General features: G+C 35.8%; 3 protein-coding genes and 1 long non-coding RNA gene across 7 annotated transcripts; 2 read left to right on the plus strand and 2 right to left on the minus strand.

The window, feature by feature from the left end:
- The first annotated feature begins 49 nt into the window (after positions 1-49).
- On the plus strand, positions 50-3,698 carry LOC114403470. Of its 3 annotated transcripts, none has more exons than XM_028366470.1 (4): positions 50-450; positions 758-1,107; positions 1,199-3,145; positions 3,272-3,698. In XM_028366470.1, the coding sequence occupies exons 2-3, from the start codon at positions 761-763 to the stop codon at positions 3,126-3,128; spliced, it is 2,277 nt and encodes a 758-aa protein (XP_028222271.1). In that variant the 5' UTR covers positions 50-450; positions 758-760; the 3' UTR covers positions 3,129-3,145; positions 3,272-3,698. The 3 variants fall into 3 exon arrangements, with proteins under 3 accessions (XP_028222271.1, XP_028222272.1, XP_028222270.1); XM_028366471.1 differs by having other exon boundaries at positions 50-338; positions 3,277-3,698; XM_028366469.1 differs by having other exon boundaries at positions 51-338.
- A 2,109-nt stretch (positions 3,699-5,807) lies between these two features.
- Positions 5,808-8,387, plus strand: LOC114402462. Its single transcript, XM_028365038.1, has 2 exons — positions 5,808-6,648; positions 6,734-8,387. The coding sequence occupies exon 1, from the start codon at positions 5,884-5,886 to the stop codon at positions 6,580-6,582; it is 699 nt and encodes a 232-aa protein (XP_028220839.1). The 5' UTR covers positions 5,808-5,883; the 3' UTR covers positions 6,583-6,648; positions 6,734-8,387.
- A 1,705-nt stretch (positions 8,388-10,092) lies between these two features.
- LOC114401496 lies at positions 10,093-10,915 on the minus strand. The gene is made up of 2 exons (XR_003664284.1): positions 10,740-10,915; positions 10,093-10,418 (listed from the first exon to the last, which is right to left on the minus strand). It is a non-coding gene; the product is annotated as an uncharacterized LOC114401496 (long non-coding RNA).
- Positions 10,916-15,467: 4,552 nt separating this feature from the next.
- LOC114402369 (pentatricopeptide repeat-containing protein At1g05600-like) lies at positions 15,468-17,367 on the minus strand. 2 transcript variants are annotated; one of them, XR_003664420.1, is made up of 2 exons: positions 16,183-17,367; positions 15,468-16,058 (listed from the first exon to the last, which is right to left on the minus strand). XR_003664420.1 is itself a non-coding variant. In XM_028364909.1 (2 exons), exons 1-2 carry the CDS (start codon positions 17,272-17,274, stop codon positions 16,385-16,387), a joined length of 750 nt encoding a protein of 249 aa, XP_028220710.1. In that variant the 5' UTR covers positions 17,275-17,367; the 3' UTR covers positions 15,468-16,384. The 2 variants fall into 2 exon arrangements, 1 of the variants encoding a protein (XP_028220710.1); XM_028364909.1 differs by having other exon boundaries at positions 15,468-17,094; positions 17,235-17,367.
- Positions 17,368-24,044: the final 6,677 nt, after the last annotated feature.

A 24,044-nucleotide genomic window follows, 5' to 3' on the forward strand; every position in this document is an offset into this window, starting at 1 on the left:
CTACAAAAGAAAATAAAAAGAGAAAGAGAAGGATGAAAAATCAGAACTGGTAATATAAATAGGCATGGCTTCGTATATTCAAGCCCAGTGTCGTCCAGCCCTAAACGCTTGACACGGTAGCAGCAGGACAAGATGTTGCTTTCAATAAATTGAAACAAATATATATTTTGATTTGTCTTTGTCTTCTGTTTCTATTCACTGGCAAAGGAAAAGCAAATGTGACCGCACTCTCTCCGCCGATGCAAAAACGAACCTAAGAACCGTGCTTCCCGTGCAATCCAATTCATCTTCGTTTGGGGATTAGCAACCCTAATTCACCTTTTCTGATAATCAACCAGGTGTCTTTACATTATTCTTTGTTTGCGTTTCCTCTGATTTTAGGGTTACACTCTGATTGATGATCATGCCTCTTCTGAATATAAATGGAAACACAGCCAAGTTCTCTATCAGGTTATTTGGTCCCTAAATTTCAATTCTTTTTGGGGGGTCATGGACCATTATCATGAATGCCCCAATGCGTTGTCTATTTGAATTTGCCACTGAATGTCCTAAATAAAATGATTGAAATTTGTGCTATCCTTTCTTTCTAGCAACAGTAAAAAGTCAAAACTTATTGGTTTGGCTTAGTGTTAAGGGTGTTTCTGAATGTTCTTTATATTTTACTTACCTACTTTTGTTGTTGTTGTTGTAATTATTCCCGGAGCATTCTTTCCATCTGGCATTTTGATGATAAGGATTCCATTGTGCTGTGTTATAGGTCATGGCTGCTATGAAGATAATTGCAATATGTCAGTCGGGAGGTAAGTTTGTGACTGGCAAAGATGGTTGTTTGTCATATAAAGGTGGTGATGCTCATGCTATAGACATTGGTGATCTAATGAAGTTTGATGAGTTCAAGGAAGAAGTGGCAGAAATGTTTAATATTAGAGCTGATAGCATGTCTATCAAGTATTTCCTTCCAGGGAATAAGAAGATTCTCATTACTATTTCTAATGACAAGGATCTACAACGAATGATCAAATTTCATGGGAGTTCTTCTACTGTTGATATCTATATCCTTATTGAAGAGGTAGCTGCCCCTGAGGTGTCAAACATGCCTGCCAGTAGGTAGTTATCTTTGTTTCTGGGCTATAATAACATCTCATTGTTATTTTGTGGAACTTTCTAGAGTTTAATTTTGGAATTCCTGGGCTTTTAGGTCAAGCAGAACAACCTTGTCTGAAACAGTAGCAGTAGCACCGGAGCCACTCAATGCTTTTCACACTGCTGTTGCTGATGGTGTGCTTGATGTCGTTCATGATACCAATCAAATTGATACAAATACGGACATGGACACTCCTCTAGAAGTTCCCCCTGTTCCTCTTCAATCCTCAAATGATGAGAAGTATGCCAAAGGGGCACAGCAGTGGCAGAATACTATAACTGGAGTGGGTCAAAGGTTCAGCAGTGTACATGAATTTCGAGAATCCTTGCGTAAATATGCCATTGCTCATCAATTTGCCTTTAAATATAAGAAAAATGATAGTCATCGTGTAACTGTTAAATGCAAAGCAGAAGGTTGTCCTTGGAGAATTCATGCATCAAGGTTGTCAACTACTCAATTGATATGTATCAAGAAAATGAATTCAACTCATACCTGTGAAGGGGCTTTTGCAACAACTGGGCATCAAGCAACTAGGAGTTGGGTGGCCAGTATTATAAAGGAGAAGTTGAAAGATTTTCCGGATTACAAGCCCAAGGACATTGTCAATGACATCAAACAGGAATATGGAATTCAGCTTAACTATTTTCAGGCATGGCGTGGGAAAGAGATTGCTAAGGAGCAGCTTCAGGGTTCTTATAAAGAGGCATATAGTCAGTTACCTTTCTTCTGTAAAAAATTAATGGAGGCTAACCCTGGAAGTCTTGCGATGTGCACTACTAAGGAAGACTCAAGCTTTGATCGTCTCTTTGTATCACTTCATGCTTTGTTGCTTGGCTTCCAACAAGGTTGTCGACCACTGATTTTCCTTGATAGCATTCCATTGAAATCAAAATACCAAGGAACTTTGTTAGCAGCAACGTCTGCGGATGCCGATGATGGTGTATTTCCTGTTGCCTTTGCCATTGTTGATGATGCTGAATCGGACGATAGCTGGCATTGGTTCTTACTTCAACTAAAGTCGGTACTGTCAACATCTTGTCCCATAACATTTGTGGCAGACAGAGAGAAGGGGCTGAAAACTTCTATTGCTGAAATATTTGAAGGTTCATTTCATGCATACTGCCTGCGATACTTAACTGAGCAACTTTTTAGAGACTTGAAAGGGCAGTTTTCTCACGAGGTAATGCGACTCATGATTGAAGATTTGTATGCTGCTGCTTATGCAACCAAACCAGAAGGCTTTCAAAACTCAATGGAGAGCATTAAAAAGATTTCTGAAGAAGCATACAATTGGATTATTCAAAGTGAGCCCCAGAACTGGGCAAATTCATTTTTTCTGGGTACTAGGTATAATCACATGACATCAAACTTTGGGGAGCTGTTCTATAATTGGGCAGCTGATGCAGATGAATTGCCGATAACACAGATGGTTGATGTAATTAGGGGTAAGATTATGGAGTTAATTATTTCCAGAAAGGCAGTATCTGATCAATGGGAAACTAGGTTGAGTCCAACCATGGAGGAGAAGCTTAAGAAGGAAAGCCAAAAATCTAATTCACTTTCAGTTCTACAATCAACCTGTAGCACCTATGAGGTTTGTGGCGACACAACTGAGGTGGTTGATATTGATAGGTGGGAATGTAGTTGCAAGGCCTGGCAGCTGACTGGTGTGCCATGCTGCCATGCCATTGCTGTCATTAGTGGCATTGACCAGAGTTTTTATGATTATTGCTCCAGATACTGTACAGCTGAGAGCTATAGGCTGACTTACTCGGAGATTGTACATCCAATTTTAGACATGGAAGTGTCTGCTTCAAAAGATTCTCAGCTTGTGGTAACAGTAACACCTCCTCCCACCAAAAGACCACCTGGTCGGCCAGCTATGAAGCGATTTGGATCTCAGGAAGTAGTCAAGCGCCATCTCCATTGCAGTCGATGCAAGGGACTTGGGCATAACAAGTCTACTTGCAAGGAGCAATTATAGTGCTGGGGACACCGTTGGTAAGTGCTTCCTTGAATAAAACAAATTATTTTGCTCTGCAGAATCCTGAATTTTTGCTGTTGAGTCTTAAAAGTGCAATGTTGGGTTGACAATTGACTAATTATTTCCTTTTTCAATTTTATCAGAACAGAGTTTCAGCAAGGATCGGTAGCACAAGGATCTGTACAATGCATCTAACTGCTCTTCTGAAGGGACTGAAAAAAAAAACTAGAATTAATGTAGTTTAGTTGTACGATAAGCATAGTGGTTTCATGGTATTTAGTATTCTTTTGCACATGGTTTGCTAGTTTAAATTCATGCTGCAATCTTGACAAGTTCGATTCCCCCTTGTTTGAAATATCTCCTTAGTCCGGGCAAATGCGATGGATGTGTGTGGCAGACAAATAAAATTAGCGAGGACCTCTCTTGGTTCTAGCTCGTTACAGGCGGATAAATGGTCTGCTTTACTAAATAAATTCTGCTTCCACAATTGCATTAGATTGTAAATACTGAATACATCATCAATAAAGAGTAGATATTGGGATTGGGGGTTTCTCTACTTGGTTGTTTTAAGGTTGAGAAATATTGAATGTAATTTAAACCAGTGCTTAATTTTAATCAATTTGTATTGAAGCATATGCACGGTGTGGGAAATTTATTCTTGGTATTGGATTTTAATCAATTACAGAATTAATTTTAACCAAACTGTATTGAATTAATTTTAACCAAACTGTATTGAATTAATTATCGAATGTAATTTGAATCAGTACCTAAAAATTCAGAGAAGCACAGAGATATTTTGATCTCTGGTATCACCTTCTCTTGTAAATGGTTATAATGACAACATGACCTTACGCTACCTACCATAACCATCAATTGCAAAGCTAAAGTAGAATTTGTTAAGCCATGGTCTACCACATTGACAGCAGTCACAACATCATACTGAAACTAGTAGTCTTGTACAAACAAAACATGACCAAAATAAAAGCTGAATATGCAAAAACCTTGTATTGGATCTGCACCCTTCAAATTTTGTATCTTCGTTCTATGATCTTCTTACATTACAACGAAATAGATGTGAAGTTTCTTAAATAGACACTACATCTTATTTTCTACTTACATATTTTATTATTTATATTTAATTTGATTTAAAAAGAAAAATAAAAGGCTGCATTGAGCACCTGTAGCCTCTTCATAAGCACGCTGGTTGCATGATGTTAGTAACATATTCTAGGATAATTTTTTAAATATTAATTAAAATTTATTTAAAATTAAAAAATGACGAGTGAGATTCATTAAATAAGAAATAAAACTCATGAAATTTTATGATTTCTAATAAATTAATACAATAATAAAAATTGTGTTAGAAAATGTGTATGGAAATACTCAAAGTTAATTCTTTTTACATTAATACATGCTTTAATGTAAAATTTACGTTTAAAAATTTCAAAATATAGTTGAATTTGCGCCTATATAAATTTTTTGAAGCAAATCTATGTCTATATATTTATTCTGGTCTTTTATTTTTTTTAATATAATAAAAGGATAATTAAAAATATCAAAATATCTTATCTGTATTGCTATATATATAACCAATAGGAGTAGGATTAGATTAGTTTTCAAAATGAAATATACGGCATTTATATATTGATATTATACTTTAATCATACTTTTTTTTATTGTCATCTATTTAAAGTTAGTTAGTTTTCCTTAAAAAAAAAAAAAAAAAAAGTTAGTTCCCTGTTCATTAGCATAGCAGGAAGGAAGGAAGAGGCAGGTAAAAAAACCCAGGGCGAAACGACGGAACGATGGAAAGGAGATAATTTTTTTTCAAAATTATCAAATGGGTTCTTTAGGAGTTATAATTGATAGTTGTTTCTCAATTTCATCTTTACTACAAAGGGCACATGAGATTCTCACCACCTCATATGGTTCCCGTAGGAGGTTTTTTTTAAAAAAAAAAAAAATTCTTTCTATTTTGATAGTTTGAATAGTTTTTATACATTTGTCAAAAATATGAATGATTCAATATTCATGGTTCAAATTTAACAAATTGATAAGCAATTCATCGTATAAATTAATTAAAAAAAACTAATAACCAACGCATGCCTTCCTAGATATAAACAATTAGTCAAAACAAAAACAAAAGATTAAAAAGATATATTATAGCAACTGCTGTGAAGCATAAAAGATCAGTAAAATTTAAATTAATATTCAAAAGGAATAAATTATAGATTATTCTATAATTTTAAATTGAAAGTCATAAATTGTGTTATTATTATTATTTTCTTTTTTTAAAGTAAAAAAAAACTTTATGACTTTAATGTTTAATTTGTTTTCAACACTTAACAGAGTATTTTTTTTCATTAAAGCCATAAAATTCTTTCCTGATTCAATTTTTTATTAATTTTTTTCAACACGATTTTAAAGTGGTAAGAGAATATTTTTTTTAAGTAGGGATTATTTACTACTTTAAAGTTATAAATAATTTTTTATTTTATTTATTTTACGAATTAATGCATATTTTCTTTTTAGTTTTATTTAATATTTTTTTATATTATTTTATTTAATATATTATATATATATTTTTTACTATGACTTAAACTACCACTTTTTTTAAATATTAATTTAAATTTTATTCTCATTTAATAATTTTAGAAAAGTACCCTCTTTCCATGTGTCGCCAAAGGCCCAATCATCAAAGGAGATCCGGAAGGGATCCTTCATTCTGATCCAAAACCCTAAAACCCTCACTCACATGATGAACCCTCCACCGGCGAAACCCGCTCCTCCGGGAGGAGACACGACCCTGAAGGGAGAATGCGGCAACTGCGGCTGGAAGGAGCGTCGGCTCCTCCACTGGCTCTGGATTCGCGGCATGAACCGCTTGGTGTGTACCTCCTGCGTCCTCCGCCTCCACCCCTCCTTCTTCTGCCCCTCCTGCTTCGACTTCTTCGACCACCCTCTCTCCAACACCTCCTCCGCCTTCGCCCACCGCTTCGTCTCCTGCACCAAGTGCTCCTCCCTCACCCACCTCTCCTGCCTCCCTTCCCCTCCCCCCTCTCCCTTCCTCTGCCCCCCCTGCTCCCAACACAACTTCTCCTTCTTCCCCGATTCCACCGCCCCCTTAGATAAACGCCGCGCCCTCATCCTCCTCTGCGCCTGCAAGCTCGCCGCGGCCTCCGTCGCTAAATCCCTCGCCCTCGCCCGGACCAGAGTCGAACGCACCGTCCGCGAGGCCGCCCTCGCCAGAAAGAGGGCCCGGGACGCTCTCGACCATTGCTCCACCGTGGAGAAGATCAAGCGCCTCGGCCTCCTAGGCACCTTCGATGCTTCTAACTCTAAGTATTTGGGAATGGGAACGATGAATCATAACCATAATAATGTTACTGTTTTGAATGGCTTCGTGGGACCTCAGGGCAAGGTTAAGGCTGATGTCAACAACATTGATGCCTAATTGCCCAATCGAGTAGCGTAGTTCATCTAACATTTTGCTCTGGAAAAACCATTCGGATTTCTCAAGGTTATTTATTTTGTTTTCTTTCTTCCGTCAATGGTGTGCTGGTTTTGTGGCTTACGTTATGAACAACACATTGTTTTGAATGCAGGCAGAGGAAGAGACTGACTGTGTTCTGGACTTGTTATTGCGGTGGGATTTTGAGTAAGAACACATCTCACTAGTTTTTTTTTTTCTCTCAAAGCATACGGTTGATTCGTTTCATTATCCATTCCTTTATTCCCTTGTAAAGCCCGCGTACCATTGTGATTATGCAATTCTATTTCATTTTAAGTGCCCCCGGCTGTAATTAAGTCATGCAAAAAATTTTCCCCATTAGTGAGTATCATTTTTTTTTTTTAGTCCATTTTCTTTTTAGTTTCTATATTAGGTGACTGATGGTGACAGACTCCTCACATTGACTTTGGATATCTTGGATTCATTAGCTATCAATTTTGGAATTGATTGGATTTGGGAATTCTTTTTCATTGGGGAGATTTTAGTTTAGACTTGGGCCATAGCAAATTTCACGTTTGAGAACTGGTTAGTAGTTTGCTAGAGTTGCTGTTTGCAGCAGAAGAAATTTAAATATATTTTGTATTCAATTTAATGTCAGGTTTATGTTTCTGCTTACCCAGCTATTGTGTTTGCTGGGAGTAGGGCATGCCTTAACAAACTGTTGAAGATCAACAGTTTCTCTCCGTTGGCTCTTGATGTTCCGTTTTAATTCTCATGGTAAAAATTATCGCGTGACCTTGTCGGCCCTTTTCTTTTTTTGATAAGCTTAAATTTTATTGAATTAAGAGTGCTAGTGGATGAAGCATTAGGGATGCTCAGTCAAGCACCAAAAATGGAAGTACAGAACATGGGAAATTCTGCATATTATGAAAACTAAAAGCAAAACACGAAAACATCCACCAAATGCCTTGAGCAAAGTGGCCTTACATCTAGACAAATACCATTTGAAATGGCCAAAACAAAAGATCATATTTCCTTGGCTTATATAGTCCCCTTCCACAAAGTTACTAAGTCCAAATCTAATATGTTATACTTCCCACAGATCATGGCCTCCAGCTGGAGAATACAAAATCAGCACACGGAAAACATGATTTGAGTTTTGTATGGAAAAATCCTGACACGTGCCCTTGTTAGTCTTTCAGGGCAATCTGAAGTTTACGTTCTTTTGAGGCAGCTTAATATGTATGTATGCACTGCATGAATTGGGGATGTCATGCTGTTATTTGTGTTGCTTTCTCTTCAGACTGACTCTTGAATATTTTGTGGAGTGGTGATGGTCACATTGTGCTCATATTCTGCTGCTAGCATCACAGTAGAACAGCCTCTTTTTCTCTATTTTTCTTGTGCAGGTCGCATTTTACTTGGGGTGGAAAGGGAGGTTATTTAAATCTGCTTAGGTTCCTAGATAAATTATTATCACGAGATTCACGAGTATTATGTTCCACAGACAATTTAAGATGCTATTTTGTCTGTCATTTTGGATTGAGTAGACATATTATGTTGTGAATGGTAATGAGCAATACATGAATCCTTCTATGTCTATTGAGTATTGATGGTTGATATCATTGATAAAGAGCGTTCAGCACTTAAGGTGTGGGGAGGTGGAAGCTACTTTAAAAAATACATGGTTTATCTTATTTCAGAAGTTGTAACATTAGAGGAACTCTTCAATTGTACATATTAGTAATTCTTGTATAGTCTTGACTAGGTCCGGCATTATGGAAATCAAATCAGAATACGGTCTTAAATCTATGTATTTACGTAGGATAAACAATCTTCCGAAAATGGAATTGCAAATTCTTTAAACATGCTATATTCCAAGAGGAAACAGTTGCTGATTAAGAAATAATTAAGGGAACATTTGTTTAACGGAATAATATTGTATTATTAAGAATCATGTTTCTAGTAATAGTCTACCAAAAAAAATATTTTTGGAATATTATAATTAGAAATGTTATTTTTTTTAGTCTATTAATGTGTTTGATTATATTTTAATATTTCTAGGAAAATTTTTAATATTAAAAATGAATAAAAAAGAAGTTACATGTGTTAGGATATAACTTTTCATATTTTCATATAAATATCATTTTTTTCATCTCTGCTCGTGGAAATAACAATGTATACTGAAAGACTTTTCCAACAATTAACAATATTTGAAAATAATTTTTTAAAAACTTGTCATAAATATAGATATGTTGCATTTCCATTATTACAATCCCAAAAACAAACTTTTAATTTGTGAAATAAGCGTGCAATAATGGTGGACAAATACCCAAAAACTAAATAAAAAATAATAGGCGAGACAAATACCCAGAAATTTGTAACTTAATAAATTTCATATAACTTTTTGTCTGAAGTCTAACAAAAGTAAATATAAAATACTATCCTTATTTTTTGACTTTTCATTATTTCACTTTTTTTCTTTTTCTATATGCGCTTTTCTCTCTAACCCTCTTTCTTCAAATGTTGTACCTTGGTCGTTAGCATGGACACCTTGGCCACTAATAAGGGACGTATGGACTGCTATTTTCCCTTTTTGTTTATTATTTCTTTTTTTTCATTGTTAATTTATTCAAATATTTTCATTGTTATTTTTTTCTTATTGCTATGTTTTTTTTCCTTTTGGCCAACTTTAGTGAGGTTGCGTTATGCCGCCTTGCCACCATCGCCATCACTGTGACCCTATGGCAGTCTCATGTCGTCAGGCCCTACGTCCGGTGGTGTCAGGGGTCGCGCCTCCCCTGTGGAGGTGCTTCTTCATTGTTGCACCGTCAAGGTGCTGTTAATATACATATATTATTTTGTCATCTAGAATTTTATAATAAAATTTATATTATTTTGTCATCTAGAATTTTATAGTAAAATTATTTTGTATAATACATAAGCACATCAAATAAGATACAATACAAAATTAATTAGATTGTGCATCGACCATCAAACAACATATAATAAAAAAAAGTTATCTTGTGATTCAACTACTTGTCCAGTACTATTTTATTTGTCTTATCTTTCTAGCAAATTAAACACACCCTAAGATTATACATGCAATAAACAAGTGTCAGCATAACAATTTTTTTTGTATGCTATCTCCGAAAATTTATTTAGAAAAAAAATGTTTGAAAAGATTAATATATTTTCTTGAAATATATGTATTTGACTATTTTTAACTCAATAGTTTAACACTCCTCCTGGTCACTTTGTTATTGTTATTGGCCACATAAGGAAATTGGATACGAAATTCATTGGTGAAAGTACAAGGATGAAAATGTTCGTGAAAATGTTTGATTATTAAAATACATCAAGGATTCGACGAATTAGGAGCATGGAAATTTCTCAAGGTGCCTTCTTTTCAATATGTAACAACTAGCACGACCCTTAACTCACTAGAGCTGGCCTAGTGGTTGGAGATTTGAATAGTTTTTATGAAATCTTAGATTCATACCTCATTGTTGCTATCGCATACAAAAAATTAAATACTCGTCATGAAATCATGTTATATTAAGTACAGATAGTCTTTCTTCAAGTACAGATACTCCCTTGAATTTGATTAACACCACCCTCATTCAGTTGGCAGCTTGATCAAATCAGCAATCATTAGTAGCTTTCCAGCTATCTGAACATCCCCTTCAGCTAAATATAGCATGGGGCATCAGAACACTCAATAAGTAAAAAGACAATGAACCATAGTGGCTCTGACCACGAAAAATAACTCTCTTTTAAACAGCAGTTGATAGGTAGCATTGTCAAATTAACATAGATGTAGAGTAATGAAAAATCATCTGCAACATATAAATTAGACAGGTTAGTTTGTGCAAATCAATGGAACAAGATTAGAAGATCATGCTTTTAATGTCAGTGTGGATGTGCACGCATGCAATCATTAACTGTCATTGAAAAGAATCTCAAATCATCAAGTTGCTGCACTGGTCAGCGCTAGCTGGTAATTTGCCAAAAACTTGTACATCTGAGATCATATGATTGCACCAAGAAGAATAAAATAGCTTCACAGACAAAGCATGTCATGTATACATTGTAAAAAGGAGTAAATCTATCCTTTTAAGTGAAGTCATATCCAAATCACAAGTCATTTCACATCTTACCAAGTAGAGCGTGGCAAATAAATCTGACAAAGCTAACATCTGCCCATCTGCATCTCTTGAAAGAATTGTCAGTGAGACAATTGTTTTTATTGCTGCAAGACTAGGTGCTGAAAAAACAATCCTTGATAGCAGCACTCGTGATGGAGCTGGCACATTAAGTGTTGAATAAAGCATAAAGCTGCATGAGAGAGAGAGATATTGAAATCATACTGCATGTGTTTCGTATATGCAGTAACAGCACGAGGCTTAGAGTAGGAAGATCAAGAATGCATCCCAAAAGCTTATTATTATTCTATGATAGCTATAGTATATATATGTACACGAAGGAAGCAGTTAGGTAGTTACAACCAATCAACTAATCCTAACAGAATCACCTAACTTTCACATGGTGCTGCTAATATCCCCCCCTCAAGCTGGGAATGGATATTCATCATTCCCAGCTTGTTACAAAGATTCTGAAAAACCGTAGGAGGCAAAGCTTTTGTGAAGATATCTGCAAGCTGCAAGGAAGATGGGACTGGGAGAAGTTTAAGAAAGCCCGAGGTGACTTTTTGACGGACTATATGACAATCTATCTCGATGTACTTTGTGCGTTCATGGAAGACGGGGTCAGTGGCAATCTGGATTGCAGATTGATTATTGCAATAGATGGTAGCTGGCTTAGTGAAGTTGTGTCGAAAGTCTTGGAGAAGGTAGGTCAGCCACTGCAGTTCGCAGGTGGTCGTAGCCATGGCTCGATATTCGGCTTCGGAAGAACTACGCGAGACTGTTGACTGCTTTTTAGACTGCCAGGAAATAGGGGATGAGCCTAAGTATATGACGAAACCGGTAGTGGATTTTCGTGAGTCTTGGCATCCTGCCCAGTCCGAGTCACTAAAGGCTCGAAGCTGAGGAGTTCCGGTGGCGGAGAGGAAGATGCCTGAGCCCGGCGTTCCTTTGAGATATCGAAGAATCCGGTAAGCTGCTTGCTGATGAACACTTGTGGGGTTGGACATATACTGGCTAAGCTGCTGCACTGCGTACGTGATGTCAGGGCGAGTATTGGTGAGATATATGAGCCTACCAATGAGCCTCCGGTAAGAAGAAAAAGCTTCCGTTGATAATGGTGTCCCTGCTGTAGCTTGTAGTTTGGTCGAATAATCCATTGGAGTTACATTCGGTTGACATCCCAGCATTCCCGAATCAGATAGTATGTCCAAAGTGTACTTTCTTTGACACAAATGGATTCCTGAGGAAGAGCGCGCAATCTCCAGACTGAGGAAGTATTTCAAATTTCCAAGATCTTTGATTTTAAAAGCCTGATCGAGGAGCTTGATAACATCTTGTATTTCAGATTCGCTGTTTCCAGTTAAGATAATATCGTCCACATACACCAAGAGGACTGTGGTAATAGAACCAGTGAATCGTAGAAAAAGTGAGTGATCTGAGTGAGACTTCTCAAAACCAAGAGACGTTAGGAGACCCGATAATTTCGTGAACCATTGACGGCTTGCCTGTTTGAGCCCATAAAGTGAACGCTGCAATCGACACACCATTTGTGAGTTTGGAACCAACAATCCAGGTGGAACTTGCATATAAACTTCCTCATCTAGCTCGCCGTGAAGAAAGGCGTTATTAACATCCAACTGTCTTAGGTGCCACTGGTTAAAGGCAGCCATGGCAAGGAGTAGACGAACAGTGGTTAGTTTTGCCACTGGAGAAAACGTGTCAAGATAGTCGAGCCCCTCAATTTGTGTGTAACCCTTTGCTACTAAATGCGCCTTGTATCTTTCTATGGAACCATCCGCTCGATGTTTGATTTTATATACCCATCTGCATCCAATTGTTGTCTTATGAGGAGGTAAAGGAGTGAGTTTCCAGGTGTTGTTTGATTGCAGAGCTTGTAGTTCAGCTTCCATGGCCTTAATCCAACAGTCATACTGAGAGGCTTCGGCATATGAGGAAGGTTCTACTGTGGACGATATTGACATAACAAAGTGTTTGTGTGTGGGTGACAGTCGTGAGTAAGAAAGGACCGAGCTTAGAGGATAGCGAGAACTCGTCGAAGCCTTAGTATCGTGTGAAGAGAGACCATGGTGGTAGTCTTGTAAGTAAGTTGGTGTGTGTTTGGTTCGTGTTGAGCGTTTGGGTTCGTATTTGGTTCGTTGGGGGGGAGCTGATTCATCTGTCGAAGTGGGTTGTAAGGAAGTATGGTTTGTGGTTTCTTGCATCACAGGTTGTGGTTGCTTTTCTATGGTTGGGCCATGGTGACTGACGTTGAAGGATTTTGGGAGAATTGTACAACGTCCTGGGATTCACGATGCTGATTTTGATCTTCCACGGGTTGGCTATCCATCGTCACTACGTTGTTCACAGTAGATCTTCCATTGTAGGGTTTATACCCTGGTGGATATCCATGCTTTCGGTAGCACACATCGACAGTGTGGCCCATCTTACCACAATGGGTACACGATTTTCTTCCACCCGTGCTTTTGTTCCTTGTCTCATGATTCAGAGGCATACCATGCTTCTTGTAACAGATATTTTCAGTGTGTCCAATGCGCCCACAGTAATCGCAGATGGTTTTCGCAACATTAATGGAAACGTCTTTAGGATCAAAGTTAAGGTTAGGAGAGGAATTACCTAACAATTTTCTTTCTTGTTGCGCCACGTATGAGAAGATTTTCGTTATTGCTGGTATGGGATCCATGAGCAACACATGCGATCGAATGTTGGTGTACTGGTCATTCAAGCCACGCAAGAATTGCATAGCTCTATCTTCAAGCTTTCTCTGTGCAATAATGGCGAAGGCTGAGCAAGAACATCTGATATTGTAGGTACAAGCTGGGCCGGGTCTGAAGTTTTCAATTTCATCCCAAATAACGCGTAGTCGAGTGAAATATTCTGTTACGGAGAGAGTTCCTTGCCTTAGTGTGGACGCTTCTTGCTGAAGATCGGAGATTCTCAAGAGGTCTCCCTGCGAGTATCTCGACTTCAAGTCTCTCCAGATGTCTTCAGCTTTGTCCATCCAGAGTATGCTTTGCCTTATGGAAGTGGCAACGGAGTGTACTATCCAAGATAGCACCATGTTATTGCACCGGCGCCAAGCTCCGTACGTCCTGTCGGTTTTCAGTGGTTCCGGCGCACTTCCGTCAACGAATTCTAACTTGTTTTTGGCGCTTAATGCGGTAATCATGGAACGACTCCATGAATGGTAATTGGTAGAATCCAGTACCGGGGAGACTAGTGCAATGGATGGGTTTTCGCTTGGATGAAGGTATAGGTAACTTTCTATATTGTTGAGTGTGGTTTCATTCATGGTGGAAGTGTTTGGTGGAAGAAAAGAATTAGTGAGTGTGCAGCAGAGCTCTCCTCGTTAGAAGAGCTCTGATACCATGTTGAATAAAGCATAAAGTTGCATGAGAGAGAGATATTGAAATCATACTGCATGTGTTTCGTATATGCAGTAACAGCACGAGGCTTAGAGTAGGAAGATCAAGAATGCATCCCAAAAGCTTATTATTATTCTATGATAGCTGTAGTATATATCTGTACACGAAGGAAGCAGTTAGGTAGTTACAGCCAATCAACTAATCCTAACAGAATCACCTAACTTTCACATGGTGCTGCTAATATTAAGCATTAAGATTCTTTTTATAGAATGCTGAAGTTTCATGCATTTCCAAGGCCTTCTGCAAGTATATTGCTTACAGAATCCAGTGAGGCAGAATTATCAAACAACATTGTTTGGCTCCTTTCTCTAACATCAGATCCAATCAATAAATTATGAGGGGTTGCATCAAGAAGCCAACCTTTTTCTAACATCAAATACAGTAATCGACGAGCCTCATGTTCCTTACATTTAGGGATGGAAATGAGTCGAGCTGCTTGTCAAGGGCCTTTGACTCGGTCTATTTAAGGCTCGACTCAGCTTGATTTGTTTACTATGAAGATCAAGTTTAAGCTTTTTAAAAAGTTTTTTTAGATAAAAAGACCAAAGTCAAATTATAAAAAAAGCTTGTTAAACTTGACAAGTCGGTTTGTTTAAATAATAATAATAATAATAATAATAACTATTATCTATATCATTTTTATGACATCATGAATGACAGGATGAAATGACATAAAGTGCCTAGAGAGTTCACTTGTATGTGAAAAATTTTCAAAAAGAAAAATACTCAAGTTAAAAGGATAATGCAACGAGATTAATATTTCCAAAGAAAAGAATGTTTTGTAAAGACATTTTCAGACAATTTAAATATTTTTATTTGACTATATTAGTATAAATTATCTCTAATCCATATATTTTTTAATATTATACTCTCTTTTTTCATTTTCTTTTGATATTCTTTATATTTTAACAACTTGAATTCAATATGATTTTGTTTATCAATTATTTTTGGATTTGTACATTACTTATACAAAATTTTATAAGCTTCTTTTTTTAGTTAGTATTTCATTAGGTTTTAGAACAATTAATTAGTGAAAGACGTCTTTAAGCGGACTTTTAAATAGGCTCGTAGGTCAAACCAGACTTTTATGTAAGCCGAGCCGAGCTTTAAAAAAAGTCAATGATAGGTAATGAGTCAAACTCAAGCCTTGCGTATTCAACTCAAGCCGAACTCAAGCTCAGTAAAACTTGACTTGACTTGGCTCATTTTCACCCCTACTTACACTCTTTCAACAAGGCAGTTATCAGTAAGCCAAACATTGCTGGATTCAAAATGTCACCATCTGAAATTCTATCAATTGCACTAGGAATCATAGATAACTGAGAATGATTGGCTATGAATGACAGTTGAACAAATAGTCTGTCCGGATCAGGTATTAGACCTTCATGGACCATCATATTGAAAAATAAAACACATTCCTTTACTTTATTTTGTTTACTCATGCTTTGAAAAAGTATACAATATGCTTCCAAATCAAGATTGCTTCCTACCATCGACATTTGTGAGAGGAATGCTAACAGATCTTCTGCCCTTCTTGATTTTGACAGCTCATGCATGATAGTCGTGTGTGTAGCAATACAGCATGACATACCACAGAAATAAGCTAATTGCCATAGACATTTTATCAACTTGTAGAAGGACAAGGAATGAAGAGAGCATCTCTTCATTGACATATAGTGAAACACTTCAATGGCATCTTCAGAATGCTTGATGTTACAGACATATAGTGAAACACTTCAATGGCATCTTCAGAATGAGCATCTCTTCACAAAGCCATCTAATGAGAATATTCCAAGATTGGCAATCAGCTATGTTTCTCTCAGACATTGTCTCAAGCAGAACATTTGCTGCCAGAACCTCACTAGCATTGCAGCAACCTTCGAGCAATCTATTGAAAGGAGCAGTTTCATGAACTTGTGTATCTTCTAAAAACATTATTGCCTCATTAATTTTCCCTAATTCACAAAAGCAATTCATCATATCTACAAGAACATTATGTTTTGGTGGCATACCAATTTATATCATCTCATTTATGAGGCTTACAGCAGAATCCAACTGCAAGTGGTTGCAAAAGCACCGTAATAGAACCTCATAAATGAAAGAATCGGGTACAAAATCGGAATCCTTCATCATTTTAAACAACTTCACAGCCTCCTCTACTTTATTTTCTCTGCAAAAGAGAGGTATAATACAAGTATAAAAACCCAAATCAGGTTAACATTTGTGTTTGAGCATTTGCTCTAAAACAGTAGCAGCTTCATCCACTCGACCACTTTCAATGAGACCCTTTACAAGAATCTCAAAGGTCTTACTATTTGAATCGCACCCTTTATTGTTCATTCTTCTAAATTGATGTAAAGCCAACTCATTCCGATTGGTGGCGAACAAAACCTCCAACAAATAATTCAAAATGTCAACTGTAGGTAACACACATGCCTTCACCATCTCTTTATAAACAAACAAGGCACTTTGAAAATCTCTACTCTCTCCTCCCACAAGAGCACCCAATAAAACATTAAAAACTTCAATTGGGGGCCTATAACCACCCAAATTCATATTCACTAAGACTACAATAGCTTCTTTAATCCTACGATGCCCCACAAATGTATGAACCAATGCCACAAGAGCTTCTTCAGCACCCGGGCACCTATCCTTAACCATGTATTCACAAAAATCCCTCATTTCCAAAACTTTCCCGGCCATACCCAGTTTCAAAATTATCCTGAAATAAGTGTTGGAAGTGTGGTGAAAACTCTTCTGCCTTGAAGCCCATTTGAATATCCTCACTGCCGAGTTCAAATCGCTTGTACGGTCCAGAACCCGGATTAAGTTATCTGGGGCAAGCTTATTTTTCAAAAAGTTGAGGTTTTGGTCGAATTCAGATGAATCCTTGGGCTTAAGAATTCCAGGGGTTTCTGAAATATCTGCAATACAGCTTGAAGAGAGATAAACCCATCTGAGGAATCGAGTAGGGTGTGCCGAAGATGGAAGCTTTATTGCCATGGAACAAAGTCAAAGGATATTAATGAAGAGAGACAAATAGAAGGGAGAATTGAAATCTGACCTGAGTAGTGAGTACTGAGAAGGATGTTGTCGCCGATCATGTATGGAGTAAGTTTCAGAAATCAGAAGAGCGACTTAAATTAGTTTTATCGGGGAGACAGCAAGATCTCGGCAAAACCAACCTTTTTATCCGAAAATAAAGTCTATACTATTTTGGTAGTTTTGACCTTCTTGGTTGATTAACAGTTAAAAAAGATTTTTAGTTTTCTGAAATAAAAAGATTTAAAAAACTAAGCTAAAATAAATATTAATTTTTAAATCACTGATGTGATATTATAATATTAATTTTTAAATTATTAATATTAATATGAATAGTTGAGCATTTGATTTAATAAAAAATTAGTTAAAAGATGGTTTATATAAATTCGTAGTCCTATCAATATCATAAATTAATAATTTTCTACATTTTACTATTGTTTAAAAGTTTATTCTCATATTTTCTACATTCTCATATAAAGTTGTAGTTCTATCAATATTATAAATTAACTAAAAGATAAATAAATTGTTGCATCAATATTGTTAGTTATTTTAAAAATTAAAACACCAAATAAATTTATTTACAATCTTATTTTTTTTTATAGTGTACTATTGTTTAAAAGTTTAGTTTTATTTTTTTATATAAACAAAGCACTCTCTTAAAAAATAGGAACTAGGAAGTAAAAAAAAAAAATACCCAACCAAATCAAAAGAGAATGATATATAAGAAAGTATGTAACAAAAGTTTAGTCTGGCTATCCTCTATCTTGTTTTTCATATCACACATATAACATATACTATCTTCATCTCATACTTGATAATTATTACACAACTCATAATTCAAAAAATTGAATAAAAATTTATATAAAAATATAAATAATCACATGAAATAAATAAGATCATGTCTCTTTCAAAAGATCTAAAAATGTTTGTATAAATACTAAATAGATGTTTTTTAAGTGTAAGAACTAACAGAGAAAATTTGTGTAATTATAGAAATCAAATGAATAATTTTTTCTTTAAATAAACAAAGAGAACATGTGAGCAAATGCCAACTTAATCAAATTGTTTACTAAACATCAAATTCAAATTCATTGATTGAACCAAGTCTAATTTCAAATTAAGCTCAGATAACTCTAAGACAACTTGGTTTCACTCAGCTATGATGGGCCAATGGTATCAACATTCATCCAAGTGCTAAGTGTGAAAGACAAGAAAAAATGAATTAGAAAAGACAAATTGATCGGGTCTTGACGTAACAAATTAACTTTCAAGCAAAATCAAAAAAGGAAAAAAACAAGATTGCACCAAAATATAAAAAATTGATAAGGGGTCTATCTATCTCCGTTGATTGAGTAAAGTGTGTGAGTTATTATAAATCCCTTGAAAGTGTCTCACAGATAAAAAAAATATAAAAAATTGTCAGCATAACATTAAACAATATACATTACAAAGAAACATATATTCAAAAAGAAATGATAGACTATTTATACACAAAGTTACTATCATTAAAAGGAAATACAAAGCAACAGGACCAAAGACCAATTCTAGACTGAATTATCCAAATTCAATTTTTTGCTTCGAGAATAACATTCCAAAAGACTACTCGAAATAAATAATAAACATTAAAAACCACAGCTTATGCTCTATAAGCACCATCAGCGCAAGAAATGTAGTAGAATGCTACCTTTGGTTTCACGATCATTGATCATTTCCTAAAACTCCATTGTTCATAGTGAAAATCCCCCAGAAACATGCCTTGTGCATGTGTCAATATAGTAAATCATTAGCTTCAAGGATAAACTTAAAGAGTACAATTTCCTCCTATCCTATGAGCAATTTAAATGTAGTCTTTCCAGTAGTTACTGCAACAGTTTGAAGATATAACCCAATAAACAATAGGCTACACAATAGTTTCTGGATTGCATTCCACATAGTCCCTAAACAATATGATTTAGTAGACCATTTCTCAGGTGATACACAAAAAACACAGCAGATTCACCTAGCTTGCGTGAAGCTCAAGATACTTCTAGCAATGCATAGTCGGCCAATATCCTAGATGCTACTTGGGAGGCTTAAGCCAAAGGATCCAAGGAGTTCAGTTCAATAAGTCAATCTCCAAGCAAAATATGAGTAACAAAATAAGTCGAAGCCAAAGTTTTGTGAGGGCATATTGATTCCAAGATAGATCCACTATGATGTATAACAAACCATTATGGCTGGGAATTTGTAACCTCAGCAACTAGAAGAGACTTTGGGGTTTTGTATGTTTCAAGTTTCATATATTGTCCAAAAGCTAATTTCATTTCCCCCTTAGGCAGAACTGAAGAACCTTACCAATAACCATATTAGTAAGATGTAGCATTTAAGGAATTGATCATACTATAGTTCATTTTTACTACCTACCTTTGAATAGCATTAGAAAAAGAGATTTATTTAGATAATTCCTAATTTCCTAGTCCAAGTGGCTGTTAATATATTCAATAATTGTTTCATTTCCACTGCATGCCTTTTGTAGTATTAGGCATGCTATGACCTCTGAATTAAAATTGACCTCTGTAAGAATGATGTTAAGTGGTTGCCAACCAGATTGTTGATGTACAATCCATTTTCTAATGGTAATTAACATGTTCAAAATCTGTAGGACATCACCTAAAGCATGATTTTTCAAGCACATATTCTTAATCAAAATACCTGCTTCATACCTAGAGAAAAGGCAAATACAGATATATAAGATGAAACAAAAATATTTCAGCAAGTGAAAATAAACTAAATTAGAAGATCCTTACTTGCACTGAGTACCCATTATGGCTAATCTTCCAAAAGGAGTTGTTAAGGACTTTTTAATTTCATTCCATGTCTCTTTTGAGTACTTCTTAGGATTACCACCTATAGGGCTTACACACCTCCAAACCTTATCATTCTTACCAACAAACAACTGCAAAACACCTACATTCCACTTCACCACCATCTGTTGCTCAATAGCATTCTCCAAAGCCTTCTTGACATTTGTGTTGTGTTGCTTGGGATCTCTGCATCGAATGCAATCTGTTATATTTTCCTCATTTGGCATGATTTTTCAGTTTTTAGTGTGTTCAAGGCAAGTAAAACAACCCCTATAAGACCTTGGACGTATTCAAAAGGTCTAGGGCATCCTGGAGATCCCCATATACCATTGCAAGAAGGTTATTATTACCCATAGTTGTTAATGATGTTGGTTGGTATTATGTACCATGTGGATGACCATTATACAATTGTTGAGTTATGTACCATATATCCATTTTGCAAAATTCCCCATATTTAGACTCCATAATTTGTACCCACATATTACTGGTTTGATGAAAAATTCTCCACCTCTATTTTGCAAGTAAGAAGTCATTAAAAAAGATATATCTTTCACTCCAAGTCCCCCACATTCTTTAGAACAACATATCTTTCTCCAACTCACCCAATCAACTTTTTTTTTTTATTTCCTTCCTCACTTCCCCAAAGAAAATCTCTTTATTTCTTGACAATCTTCCTCACAATCCCACTCGGCATCTTATAAGATAAGAAGAAAAGTGAAAAGGATGACAATACTGAGTTTATCAAACATACCCTCCTTGCAAGTGATAGAACTTTGAGCTTCCACTTTACTAGTCTCTTATCAATCTTCATCAATATTGGTGCCCAAGTTTCCTCCCGCCTTGGATTGGCTCCAGTTGGAACCCCCAGATAAACAAACGGCAGAGCCATCAACTTGCAATTTAAATGCTAGCAAAATCCTCACAAGTGTTTCTCTCAAGACCTAATGCTCCAAAGGAACTTTTACAAAAGTTCACTTTAAGCCCCGAAACCAACTCATAACATCTCAACATACTGTTGATAGTTAGCACATTGTTATATGTAGCACTCCAAAGAAAACAATATATCATCAACATATTGTAAAAGATTTATCTCAATACCATCCCTACCAACAAGGAATCCTTGAAACAAATCTTTTGCAAAAGCCTCTTTCATCATGTCACACAAGCCCTCCGCTACAATGGTGAAAAGAAATGGTGCCAATGGATCTCCTTGTCTCAAAACTCTCTGTGGAGAAAATTCATCTATAGGACTTCCATTAACTAAGATTGAGATGTGTGTTTTAGTCAAACATTGTTTGATCCACCCTATCCATTTCACACCCAACCCTAATCTTCGCAACATGTAAAACAGGAAATCCCATGATATCGAATCATATGCTTTCTCATAGTTAACTTTGAACACCAAACACTTCTTCTTTCTTCTTCTAGCTTCATCCACTGGCTCGTTTTCCACCAGTACACTATGGAATAAGTTTCTCCCCTCTAGGAAAACACTTTGCCTTTTATCAATCACCTTTGTCAAGGCACCTTTGATTCTTCTAGCTAGAAGTTTAGCAAGAATCTTATACATGCAATCGACTAGAGATATCGGTCTATAATCCCCAAGATTTTGTGGATCATCAATCTTGGGAATCAAAGCAATAAAAGAAGAGTTGCAGCCTTTAGGAAGAACACCATTCATGTGGAATTCATGTATAAATTTAATGATGTCTCCTTTCAAAGTGTTCCTGAAAGCTGTGATGAATTTGAAATAGAAACCATTTGGCCCAGGACTTTTGGAGCTTTCACAATCCCATGCCACTTCTTTAATTTCCTCCTCCTCAAATCTAGCCTCCAACTTTTTTTTCTCTTCAAGTGATATTTGAGATAAATTGACCCTATCTATATAAAGTCTATTTCTTTCCTTCTCCCCAAATCTTTCTAAAAAGAAATATTTAGTGTTACAATCACTTTCCAATAACTATTTGGATCTAGCTTTTTGCCTGAGAAGAGATTCGTTCCTTTTAATCACCTTCCAAAAGGATTCTTGCAACTCAATTCTCTTGGATATTTTCTCCTTTGTTAGACTCTGGCTATCCTCTTTTTCATATAATTCATTGAGATATTTTATAATCTCCTGGTGCATTTTGTGTATGTTGCCAAACTACGATGCATTCCACTCTTCAAGCATCCTTTCATACCCTTTAGTTTCTCTTTTAGAACATATGCCCTTCATCCATGATAATTCATCTATTGCCAACATTTTTCCACATAAGGACCATAGGTCTTATCTAGAAACCAATAATTTAATAATTTAGGACCCTAAAAGGTTTAGGGCCCCAGCCCATCTTTGATTCCTTCAGTAGTATTGGGCAATGGTCAGAGATACTTGTTTCCAAAATAAATTGAGTGCTTTAAGGCCACCCATCAATACCTATTGGATACAAGAAATCTGTGATGTTTGCTCTTTGTTCTACCATTTGGCTCAAACCAAGTAAAGCTCATCCCCACTATAGGTACATTCACCAACTCTATTGTGTCAGTGTGTTAATTGAGGCTACAGTTTCCTTTCCGAGTCTACAACCTTTTTTACCTCTGTGAATTTGAAGGTCTTCCTTGCGTGAAATCTCCTCAAAGCCTTCAAGAAACACATTGGACCCTTGCGTGAAATCTTCCTTGCTGCACTTTCCTCAAAACCAGGTTTGTTTACTATTTTTGTGTGGTGTTATAATAGAAAAATAGATTACAACTTGTCTGCTTCTTTTTTTTTTTTTTTTTTGCAGTTCAGATCTAGATTCATCTAATATGGCTTCTTATTATGTAGGTAGTAATGCAGGGATCATGTTTTTATACATTAGGAGGGATATGTCTTACAATTATATGCATATTCTGTAAATGACCAAGGTACTTTTTGTAGCAATTAATGAATTTTATTTCTCCAGATTAAAAAAAGATAACTATAAGATCTATTTTTTTAGTATTTGACTCCTCTAAAGTAACTTCCACTCTTATTAAAAAAAATAACTTCCACTCTTATTTTCTACCACATTGTCTCAAATAATCTAAGTTTCCTTTTTGGGAAAAGAATTTTTTTTTTTTGTAAATTGAAGTTATGAAAACTAGTTGAAAAAGAGGCACTTTATGCCTTTATCTTTATTTTTAAAAAAGAAAAAGTAGTTAAGGATCTGTGTCACTAATAAGTGTGAAAAAAGTAATTAAGGACGATGTAATTGCTTCTTATGAATGTGGTGTTATAAATTATTTTGTGTCATTTTGGGGTGTGACTGTTTTGTGTCACTTTGGGATCAAGTTGGATATAGATGTGCGACTTTTTTGTGTCATTTTGGGGTGATTTTTTTCTCTTATGAATATGTTGTTATAAATTATTCTAACTCTATTTTTATTTAATTGTTTCTAAAGAAATGGTAGATCAAGAAAGTGCACACGAAGAAACAACTCATGATCATGGGTATACTCCTTTATATTCTCCTCCTACTATCACTCTTTCACCTTCTACTGCTTATGTTGCAAATAATGCAAGGAAAGAGCTTGTAAAGGCAATTATTATGCATGAGTATCCATTTTCAATTGTGGGTCATGTTGGTTTTAAGAGATATTTAGCAGCTTTACAACTTGTCTTTCAAGTTCCTTGTAGAAACATAATCAAAAGAGAAACCTACATGATTTATCAAGAAGATAGATCAACAACTTTGAAGTTGTTAGATAGCCTTCAAGGAAGAGTTGCCATCACATCAGACATGTGGGCTGCGAGTAATAAAAAAAGGGGTATATGGATGTCACTGCTCATTATATAGATAGCTCTTGGACCTTAAAAAGTCAAATTTTGAGGTACGTTAAAATTATTGAACTATTAATATATTATTTGGACTATTTTGTATAATTAAATGATTGTTATTGTTCATTATTTAGATATCTCTTGTATGATTAAATGATTGGATCTTATTATTTTAGGTTCATTTATGTTCTCGCTCCTCACTCAAGTGAAAAAC

This window comes from Glycine soja, chromosome 20 (assembly GCF_004193775.1).
Source record: "Glycine soja cultivar W05 chromosome 20, ASM419377v2, whole genome shotgun sequence".
NCBI lineage: Eukaryota > Viridiplantae > Streptophyta > Magnoliopsida > Fabales > Fabaceae > Glycine > Glycine soja.

Bases quoted from the DNA above. Each gene is read 5' to 3' on its own strand.
- LOC114403470 (XM_028366470.1), top strand. From the start codon at position 761: ATGGCTGCTATGAAGATAATTGCAATATGTCAGTCGGGAGGTAAGTTT. The intron at 1,108-1,198 runs GTAGTTATCTTT...CTGGGCTTTTAG, and splicing joins TCAAACATGCCTGCCAGTAG to GTCAAGCAGAACAACCTTGT.
- LOC114402462 (XM_028365038.1), top strand. From the start codon at position 5,884: ATGATGAACCCTCCACCGGCGAAACCCGCTCCTCCGGGAGGAGACACG.
- LOC114402369 (XM_028364909.1), bottom strand. From the start codon at position 17,274: ATGATCGGCGACAACATCCTTCTCAGTACTCACTACTCAG. The intron at 17,095-17,234 runs GTCAGATTTCAA...GCTGTATTGCAG, and splicing joins TCTCAGTACTCACTACTCAG to ATATTTCAGAAACCCCTGGA.